General features: G+C 48.4%; 1 protein-coding gene across 2 annotated transcripts in view; it reads left to right on the forward strand.

Annotated features, from left to right (window-relative positions):
• CCDC13 (coiled-coil domain containing 13) overlaps positions 1–4438 on the forward strand; it is a 31986-nt gene extending 27548 nt beyond the window's left edge. For both annotated transcript variants that reach the window (XM_086614775.1, XM_009982883.2), the window contains 2 exons: positions 3346–3460; positions 4279–4438. In XM_086614775.1, the coding sequence (XP_086470901.1) occupies positions 3346–3460; positions 4279–4438 (275 nt within the window). The remainder of the gene's footprint in view (positions 1–3345; positions 3461–4278) is intronic.
• Positions 4439–11073: the final 6635 nt, after the last annotated feature.

An 11073-nucleotide genomic window follows, 5' to 3' on the forward strand; every position in this document is an offset into this window, starting at 1 on the left:
CAATTTAAGGCCTGTCAGTGTCTATGAAAAACTATTGCTGGTGATGAAGTAATTAGATCTGGTGTAATTTATTATCCCATGAACATGATAATCTCCTGCTATAAATATGAAAGCCTCACTAGCATAGTTAAAGGAGAAGAATTCATGGTGGATGTTAAATTTTTATTTCCCTGATCAGATCCTTTTATTGCTTAAGGACTCTGATTCTGTAAAGTGTCTAAACCAATAAAATGACACATATTCTTAAGGAAGCTTTTCCAGTGGTTTCCCTTTTTATGTGTATTTTCATAAAGTAAAAAGATTTTAAATGCCAGGAGATGAACAGTAGGAACGGGAATTTCAATTTGGCAAATACTGGGATGGCGTCAGGTTGAGTTACGGTGATGAGAGAGATCACAAGCCTCATCAGAGACCTTGTATGAGCTCTTGGCCTTCCCCACGCTGAAACACATGATCTTGGGCTGTAGTGGGGCTGCCCTGCAGCTCAGCAGATGCGTGGCGTGGCTTTCCATCATGACTACGGCGTGTACTAGTGCTGCCTCATCAGCCTCTTAGAGCTGATCTCTACTGAGCACCTGTGACCTGTATAAGCAGTCACCTCCATTTCCACCTGTACTGGTGTCTTGTTCCTCCTTAGGTGTGGGTCAGACTGAGGTAAGAAACGCTGCTGTAACTGCATTGCATTTCTTTGCATCTCCCATTATAGTGCTCTTGTTCATATTCGTGTTTGGCAATACAATCTCTCTGAAGCAGGACTGTGGTGCAAGTAATCATAGAATCATAGAATGGTTTGGGTTGGAAGGGACCTTAAAGATCATCCAGTACCAACCCCCCTGCCATGGGCAGGGAAACCCTCCACTACACCAGGTTGCCCAAAGCCTCATCCAACCTGGCCTTGAACACTGCCAGGGATGGGGCAGCCACAACTTCTCTGGGCAACCTGTTCCACTGCCTCACCACCCTCTGAGTGAAAAATTTCTTTCTTATATCTAATCTAAATCTCCCCTCTTTCAGTTTAAAGCCATTGCCCCTTGTCCCATCACTACATGCCCTTGTAAAAAGTCCCTCTCCAGCTTTCCTGTAGGCCCCTTTTAGGTACTGGAAAGCTGCTATAAGATCACCCCGGAGCCTTCTCTTCTCCAGGCTGAACAGCCCCAACTCTCTCAGCCTGTCTTCATAGCAGAGGTGCTCCAGCCCTCGGATCATCTTTGTTGCCCTCCTCTGGACTTGTTCCAGTAGCTCCATGTCGTTCTTTTGTTGGGGACTCCAGAGCTAAACACAGTATTCCAGGTGATAATCACATGTTGTTGTTCACTGTGATCTTGATTCATGCAGGAGAGCTGGGATCTCCAGTTGTAACATTTACACAGTGTTCAGGACCTCAAAGGAAGCGCTGCCATTCACCCACCCAGCATATAGAGAGAATTAGATACGAGGAACCAGGATTCAGAGGAGACTTTATCCTGAATGGGGACTGAATGATTGCTTGAAACCCACTCCCCTCTGTAAAATACAGATTCTTTCCTTAGAGCAGAACTGTCCTGTCCTTAGAAAGGGCTCCAGCCAACACTGACTCATTCTCATGTGTTTTTCTGTGAGCACTGATTTTTTTAGAGCTGTCTTACCTGTATTAACCGAGAGCCTGACAGCAGAAAATGTACTGCAGAAAAACTTAGATAGTAATAGAAAACTAGTGCTTAGAAACAAAGTGCTGCAACTTTTGGCCTTTAAAATATAGGACATTCATCTTGATAGGAGAGGGGGGCTGGGCCTCACAGAAGTGGTATCATGGGATGCTGTTTGTGATTCCCAGGAGAGTTTAGAGGTGAGAGGCTTTGAAGCCCTTACATAGTTCTGCAGGTGCCCAGAGGAAGAAATTCGTGTGTGTGTAAGGATGGGTAGTAGCCAGGTGAGAGTTGTGGGAATACAGCTCTCGATGGTACACTTTTTACTGGCTCCATGCCTTAAATAGTATGGGAACGTTTTGGTGCTGTCTTCTGGAGGATAATTTAACGGAATTTTTGAGTGCTTAGACTTTTCTACAAGCTGGTAGTGTAAAGTGTCCATGTGTTTGCTCTGTTATCATACATGTGCTCCACTTACATTTTCCTTGCGACCTCAAAGAGGTACAGTGATAAACTCTCCAGGTCCTGAGCCCTTTTTGGTCAAGTCGTTGTGCTGTAGTAACAGTTTGGTAACTCACCTCTGGGACATCATTGGCATTTCATAGCCAAACGAAGCAGGTTGTTCTTCACCGTGTTGACAGGTTCCTTCTTGCTAAATAGTTATTTCATTAGTCTTGCCTGCTTAAAGACTAAAAGCAAATGAAGAAGAGGATTGGCAGTAAGACTAATCAGAAGAAATCCTTTCTAAGTCCATAAGACAAGTAAGTAACAATCTATTTCACCTCCCTTCTTTGAAGAGAGCTCAGCCCCTTGTGATGTGCCAAAAATCTCTGGAGTTTCTACAAGAAACGAGTCTACAAGTCTGTAATATACCTCTTCAGCAGAGCATGTAGGTTATCCAAATGCTTTCATGCCAGATAGTTGAGGAAATAAGAAGGAATGAAAAGCTTGAATATAAAACAGAGACTAGAGAACCCACTAATTAACATAATATTTTCTTTTCTTTCTGAAAGTGCAAAATTGGCGAGAGCTGATCTAATTGCTAATCTGATGTTTCTAGTCTGTTCAATTCAAGGGAAGTAGATAATGATGCTGAGTAGCTAGAAACAACCCAGTCGTGTTTTAAAATTATTCGTGCTTTTCAGGTTTTTTTCTATCTTCTCCAAATTTCTAATTAGCAAAGAATAATCCCAGAGGGGATCAGGTAAGTAACAGCAGGTTTTCCTCAGTCCTGTAAAACACAACCTCGAGATCAAAAGCATTTCTTGGTTATACAACATAGCCTTTTCTTCTCACATGTTTTTGTCAGAGTCCAATACTCTCTGACCAGGTTCTTTCAGATATTCCACATGATGAGGATTTAGTGTTTTAATACCAAATTTCCTTATTTGGAGATATTTGATGTTTATCTTGTCATTGTGTTTCACTTCAGATTATGACAACTGTTGCTTCCTGAATGCCTGCGATAAAGTTTGTGTGTGGCACACACTGAAACAGCTTTGTAAAGCCCTGAAATGCAAACTCACCATATTTTCATTTTGCTGAAAGGAGATTAAAATAAAAGTCTGTCCTATATATTTACAAGATCTTCACGTATATACATAGAACTTAGCAGATTCCTTAATATTTATTTACTGTTTCCTGAGACTTACTCAGTGTGCTACCAAGTGAAAATAGTTGGTTGTTTTACTAAAAGTCCACTTTGTGATTAAACCTACAGGCCCGTCTGCGAGTCACTCAAGACTCACCTTGAATGTGAGTGGTAGGAAGGAGCTCTCTGCAGCCCAGCGCTCCAAGTTGCCTCTGGAATCGCAGATAGAGGAGCTGAGCACAAGGTAGAGTTTCCCTTCCTCCACGCTGTCTTACTCACAGTAGCTGAAGTTCATTGCTGTCTTTTTCATAGAGTCATAGAGTCAGGGAATGGTTTGAGTTGGAAGGGACCTCAAAGATCATCCAGTTCCAACCCCCCTGCCATGGGCAGGGACACCCTCCACTACACCAGGTTGCCCAAAGCCTCATCCAACCTGGCCTTGAACACTGCCAGGGATGGGGCAGCCACTGCTTCTCTGGGAAACCTGTTCCAGAGCCTCACCACCTTCAGAGTGAAAATTTTTTTTCTTATATCCAATCTAAATCTCCCCTCTTTCAGTTTAAAGCCATTGCCCCTTGTCCTATCACTACATGCCCTTGTAAAAAGTCCTTCTCCACCTGCACCCACTGCTCAGCAGATAAAACCTAACAAACTGTAGAAATCACAGATCCTCTGGTTTGACCTTGTCTATGTCATTCTTACACAAATTTCCTAATAATTATACAAATACCCAGAAATGTTAAGCAACACAAACCACATGCAAATAAGACACCTTTTTGTTTTCTCTTTTTCTTTCCTTATGCATTGATTGCAAGCTTATTAGTGAAAATAAAATTAGAATCTTTAACAAAGCAGGTCTGAAAAGTATCTTGGTCATCTAATACTCTTTTCTATCTCAAAGAGAGAAGGAACAAGTGTTGAATCTGCTCTTTCTCATGCCTGTCATAAAATCACTGGAGAGCATGTGTTTCAGAGTTTCCTTCCCCAGAGCTGAAGCACTGTTCTAACTTGCTTTGAAGCTCCACAGCTCACATGAAAAGTTTTCCTTTTGTTTCCTCATAGGCTTGTGATCCAGCTGGATGAGAACGAAGCTCTGAAGGCTGCTTTGGAGACTACTGTGAGAAAAAAAGAGGAAGACTTTAAACTCTATCAAGACACAATGGATCAAGTGAAGGATATCTTTTTACAGGCCATTCGGCAGCGGAAACAAGAGAAGAGTTAAGCGAGATATTCAGAGTCCTTCGGGCTGCAGAGCAGGGAGAGAGCCCAGGCATCGTGCCCAGGAATTGAAACACAGTGGCAGTGTAGTTTTGCAGCCTCAGATCATGTCATTTCTTGAGCATTTGCAGAAGAGGATGAGAAATGGAGATGAAATACAAAAAAAAAAAAAAAAAAAGTGAAGGTTTTACGTGTCAGCAAATTCTGTCTGTAAGAGTTTGCACCCAGCTGGTGCTCAGACCGCACACGCCGTAGGTTGGTGCAGCTTGGGAAGCTGCAACTCTGCAGTGTGACTTTGGGCAAAACCTCCCTAGTTTCAGCAGAATTTTCCAAGAGAGGGCTTGATATTCAATACGCTGCTGCCTTTATCAGCTCATGAAGGAATTCACTATACCAAAGTTATGCCAGCCCTCTCCCAAAGTCATGCCAGGAAAAAAAGGAGTTCTGTTTTTCTCTGATACCTGTCTGTCTCAGGCTTTCTGTAGTTCTTAGGTGCTGGGGGATTGGATTGGCCTGTCCTGTGAATATCTGCAAGTGAACTTTGGGAGGGCTCCACTCACCATTCCAACCTGTTTCTTTCCTTGAACATATTGGCAGCAGAGTTTTCTGAAACTCAGTGTGAGTTCCCACTGAAAAGGTAGGCTCTGCAGATTACCCCTGCAACCAGCCAGACCTAAAATTCAACTCATTCCATACCAAACTTGCCATCCTGGTTACGAATTCCCTATTTCAGCGTCTCTGCGTTCATCCTTCAGGCAGCTCTTTTTCTCGCTAGGAAGAAATGCTACGGAAAGGCAGGCAGGTTCTCACTGCAGTAGTGGAGGGACTTTTGGAGATGCTGAAAACCTTTGCATCTCCGTCCTTTCCTCTTGCAGGACGGTGAGAGCACCAAGTGCAAGCTAATAAGGCATTAACATGCAGCGAGCCAGCCTGGGGGATTACAAGCAAACGGAGAGCTGGTCATTTTTGTACAGTGCCGCTTTGTTTCTCGGTTGAAAGTCTTGAAAGCTCTTCTTTTTTTCTGCTTTGCTTTGTCAGCCTCTCTTTGCGACTGTGAAGTTTGGCAGACTTTAACCCCAGCCACCACCAGTGGGTTTGCGGACAGGCAAATGGCTGCTCCTGGCACTGGGACTGTGTCCTGACTCCACTTGTGCTGAGATAAGGCAAAGGGAAAAAGAGAGCAGAGTGGGAGTTACTCAGAGAGGTGGTGAGGGTGGTGTGGTTTTCCTGATTAGGTTCAGAGATGTCTCTCTTCAAATAGTCCATGGAGTCCCTGATGGAGGAGGTCACGGAGCTGAGGGTGAGCTCAGCGCCCGAGATTTAACCCTCCCTGTTAAGAGCCCTATAGCTCAGCAAAGCTGTCAGATGTCTTTCTTGCTTGAAAAAAGCAGGACCAAAACAGCTTATTGCCAGATTCCTCCTGCTCACCTTGCCAGGGGAAAAGGCATCTCGCAACCCCTCAATCCTCCCGACAACTTGAGGAATCGTAAATCCTGGATCAAGAGACAGACTCGTCCAAGCAAGCTGTGGTTTGTTTCTGTCCAACCCCATCCTGATGATCATGTAGCATGGGCTACAGCGAGCAGACCAAAGAGAAGAATTCAGCCTACCTCTGACAGATGTTTTCAGGACCTGCAGTAGTGGGAGGATCACTCCGAAAAGCTGCCTGAGCTGTGACAAGAGGTGTGGAGATCCCACTATGTGGTGGCTGCTAAATTCAAGCCGGTAGCTTGCAGCTGGAGATTCCGATTTCGCTTAGGCAGAAGTGTGAACCAGTAATATTTTCACTGGTACAGGAGAGGCAATCCAACGTCCTTTCTAATACACAGTCAGCGTTCATCCTGTCCCGTGACACAGCGGTGAAGATCCCACCACTCTCCAGCCAAATCCTGCCCGGGGTGGCCGTGAGTCAAGCCATGAGCTGCAGATAAGGCGGGAGTGCTGTGTGCGACAGAACACGTATGGCTCACGTGGTGCAAACCTCATCTCAAGTGCTGCAGCACCCCTTTCTTTGAACATATGCTTGTTTGGGGTTGCACAGAAGCATTTCCTCGTTTTTTTTCCCTGCACAAACACGCACAGAGCACCACCGGATGCCTTGACCAAGAAGGAACTAAGACACTATAAAATAGTTTATTTAGAGAGCCCATACCTGTAACAGTTTCTCATGGAAATGTGCAATCTGTCTCCCATCGCAGAGCAGTGGGGGGGTCTGAACACAGGCCAAATTGTCCAGATCTTCTCAGTTTTTACTTTAGTTTTGAAATAAGTTCCCTCTGCACTCCCACAGAGTGATCCCCTTCCAATTCCCCCTGTGCTGACTCTTGCAGCAACGGATTCCCAGTTTTCAAGGAATGAGATGGATTTTAAAATCATAGAATCACAGAATGGTTTGGGTTGGAAGGGACCTCAAACATCATCTAGTTCCAACCCCCCTGCCATGGGCAGGGACACCCTCCGCTACACCAGGTTGCCCAAAGCCTCATCCAACCCGGCCTTGAACACTTCCAGGGTTGGGGCATCTACAATTTTCTTGCAGCACATGTTGTTTTGTTGCTGAACATAAGAAACCCTGACAGATCTTGGAAGCAGCAGCCCCATGGCCCCCAACCCATCGCCCAGAGAATAAAAACAGTGAAAATATTTTTCTCACTGCCTGCAAAAACTCCTCACCACTGGTCCTCAGCCACAGAATCTCTCCAGCTCGCTTGACGTGCCGTTTGAGCGACAACATTTCCTTTAGAGATGGAGCTGGGCTTGATCCAAAGCCTTGGCAACCCCCTACTTCTCCTTGGAAGTTTGTCCTCATGGATAAGTACCAGCCTGTTAAAATCGTGTGATTCTCATTTGAATTTATCTGGCTTCAGTTTGCAGCTGGTCATGGTTAATGCCTTTCTCCACCAGATTGAAGCAGTGTGAGTACCCGGAGTTTCCTTGCTGGAACAGCCTTCATCCGGTGTAAAGTCGTGTCACAGGCTGGTTTTTGATAAGCTCTGAGTTTTTTTGGTCTCGTTCTAGCTAGTGGTGGTGACACGCCAGCGTGACAGGGCTCGGCATCGCTGGCACAGGCTGGTGGATATGTTTAAGCTGCAAGAAACAGGGTAAGGTTAATTGTGCTGGAAGTATTTGAGGCTGTGGACACTCTTCAGGAGGGTTCAGCCAGCTTTTAGCTCATTTATGCCAAATTACGAATTTTCCAAACTTTGGCTGAGCCAAAGGTTGTCTCCTACCCTGGAGCTGGGCAGAGCACTTGCACAAAGCAACCAGAAAGTGCCTGACGGATGCATTGGATTTTAAAAGTCCAGCTGAACCGCTGGGAATAAATGACCTTTGATGAATTGTCACTGGTTTCCTTTCAGCCTTGTGAGCAGGCACCGCCGGAGCGCCGCTTTCCAAACTGGCTGTAACGTGAATTAAGTTGCATTAGTGTGGTTGAAAACAGACGGTGTCGACGCGGGAGAGCCCTCCCTGCCCCTGGGCTCCGCTCGCGGAGTGGCAGAGGATCAACCACCAGGTCGGAGCCAATCCCACCATAACGGCTCCAGTTTAGAGCCGTGGATTGGAGCTGCGGGTGGCTTGTGCCCTCCCCACGGCTCCGAAGCGGGATGGAGGTGTGAGGAGGAGACGGATTTCTCTCCTTCACGTGGATGAAACGAGGAGGAAGCTGGAGGCAAAGGAGAGCTAAGTTGGAAATTGCCTTGCCAACCCCTCCAGCAGCCACAGCCAGCAGCTGCTGCTGCCCTGCAAGCCACAGGGCCGTCGCCCCGTGCGTGACAAAAGGAATGAGGTTGGGCTTTAAATGGAAAAACACTCTAGCAGAGCCCCCGTGCTCTAAATTAAGCCACGAGTGAGCCAAGAGGGGTATTGGGTTTCTCCCCCCCGTCCTCTCCCAGCCCAGCTCTGAGCCGGCTGCTCCCGTGGGACAGGGCAGCCTCGCTCCACAAATGTCACCTCGATCCCCACGCGTCTCCACTTACAGCTCCGAAATCCATCTGCAGGCAGGGGGTGAAGCCCTGGGCTTCAGAGCAGCTCATTTGTCAGCTGGAATAGTTATCTGTGGGGTGGCAGCAAGAGGAGAGGGGGGTCATTCCACCACGTCGTTGACCTAATTGGGACATTTTTTCAGGAATGGGAGGGGATCATGAGAAGGGGAGGTGAAGTGGTGGGCTTTGAGCTGATGCTGAGTTGTCTCTGCCAAGTGCTGGGTGGGAGCCTTCTTCAGAGTCCTTCCCCAAGGGCAGCAGGAGGTCCTGGGAGGAGAGAGGGGCTTTGGTGGGGTCGGTGTGTGCCATGAGGGACAGGCAGGGCCATTTCAGGGGTGCTGAGAGGGGTCCTGGGGGTGACCATGGATGGATGGAAGGAAGGATGGATGCATTCCCCCACATCCCCCTCTCCTGAGCCGTCCTGCTAGCAGGGAGGTGCCTGCTGATGTCCTGGTGGGGTTGGCAAGTTCCCAGCGACATGTTTGCACGGGGAACTCGATGCGGCAACCTAAGCCAGTATAAAACAATCCATGTGGGTTATTATAACCCTCTCTCCTTCCAGTTCAACCCAAAAAGAGCTGCTCCAGCAGCAGGGAGACAGCAGCGTAAGGCAGGAGCAAGCAGCCTGGAGGAGGCTCCTTTGGTGACCCCATCAAACATCTCCAGTTTGTGCTGTGCCTCTCTGGGATGGAGCTGAGAGCCTTTCACTGAACCCCACCACCTTCCAGCCACCCGCCAGATGTTTGACCAAAGCTCTCATTAAAATCAGCTCGAAGCCATAAACAGCCCTTTGTCATAAAGCAGCAGCACTGGGGCAATAAAACACAGAGGCGTCCCCCGAGCTGGTCACATTAAAAATAAATCTTATTATGTTAGAAATCAAGAGCGGGGTTTTTTTTTTCCCCCTAATCTTTTTATAATATCTATAAATTAAAGCTAAATGATTTTTATCACCGCAGTTCCCAGAGCCTCATGAAAAAACACCGCCCAGCCCTCCACCTATGTTGCGCTTTCAATCCAACGAGATCACAAATTACTCAGGATTCAAAAAAATACAGGGAAAATAAAAATCTATCATAGGCCTGAAACTCTCTGGATGCCAATGCCTGGAGAGAGCAGCTGGATCGGGCCAGGACCCTCCTGACCCCACTCGCTGGAGCACACCCAGCATCCCACACATCCCCAAATGAGACATCCCCATCGCCTCCAGCCCTGCAGCCGCACAATGGATGCTCGGAGAGAAGGATTTGGGGGCTGGTTTTGGTTTCTGCATGGAACAGGATGGGGGGTGAGTGGGTTTGGGAGCCAGGGAAGGTGACGGGGACCTGTCAGTCCCTCGGTGCCCCTTTGCTCGTTGCCTTCCTATACCACCCTGCCACCGCAGCGAGCTGATGTCTGTCTGCATCCAATGCCGAGGAGGGATGGACACAATTTTCCCTCCTGCTGAGCCTCCTTGACGTATGGCCGTGGCTGGCCATAAACCCCTGCCCTCCGAGCATGACGAATTGCGTGGCTGGGCTTATCTACACCGTGCTCTTAATTACTTCTCCTCTAAGCACCCAGTCAATTATGCCAAGGGCTGAAGTCCCCTGGCAGAGACCCAGCTGCGGCAGCAGGACGAAGGCTCGGGGGCATCCAAGGGGCAGGCAGCCAAATCCTGCCCCAGCTCCTGCAAACTGAAGTGGCTCATTAGGCACTTAAAGTGTTGGCCGTACAGCCATGGCCAAGGCTCTCTACGGAGAGCCTCTCTCTGTGCACAAAGAGTTAAAACTGCTGCTAAAAAGCCTTTTGGTTCATTTCCAGTGCAAGGGCAAAGCTGGGCTGACCTGAGGGGTGCCCATCCTGGAGATCCTCCTTCCAGAGCCCAGAATATGGCTCATCTCACCCCAAAGCAGACAGCCCATGGAGGTATTTATAAAATCCAAGGTCGTCTGCCTTGCTGCTCTCCCCTGACCCTACAGGCAGCCCAGGAGATGCTTGGGGACATCAGCCCAAGCGTGAGCTCTCCCCAGATCTCGCAGGGGTTCGGTAGAAAGAGCTTGGTGCAGGACATGGAGATGAGTCTCACGCTGTGCTGACTTATTCTTGGCTGACTTGTATTTGCACATCCCATAATAACGGAGACTACAAGCCCTTCCTATCCCCTGATTCGGTTGCAGATGTTGAAAGCAGAGAAGGAAACCCTGAAGATGGTTTGTAGAGGTGGCACAACCTCCGAACCCTGCGCTGATCGAAACACTGCCCGAGCCAGGGAGCAATCGCACCTTTTGGCTCCGTGCCTCAGTTTCCCCATCCCCACACAACAATAGCTGCCTCCCCTCCTGCACGAAGCGACGGGGGCTACAACTTCCCTTGCAGGGCTCAAAGTGGGGCACTGGAACACCCCTGTGAGGGTCCCAGTCCCTGCGTGGGGGTTGCCATGTCCCGGGACTCCCGTGGCCACCCCCCGGGCCTTGCTCCCTGGCCCGGGGTGAGCTTTGGCAGCCAGCACGGGTCCTCTCCAGCAGCTGCCGTGACAGACAGCTCCTGAACCAGCCCCCCTCTGCAGTGCTGCTCTAAAATAAAAATACCTCCCGCCTGCTCCGCTCCACTCCCGGCCAAACTTCCTCCAGGGGCAAGGTGGGGGACGGCAGCCCAAAAATACACCCGCCCCCCC

This window comes from Tauraco erythrolophus, chromosome 7 (assembly GCF_009769465.1).
Source record: "Tauraco erythrolophus isolate bTauEry1 chromosome 7, bTauEry1.pri, whole genome shotgun sequence".
Taxonomy (NCBI): Eukaryota; Metazoa; Chordata; class Aves; order Musophagiformes; family Musophagidae; genus Tauraco; species Tauraco erythrolophus.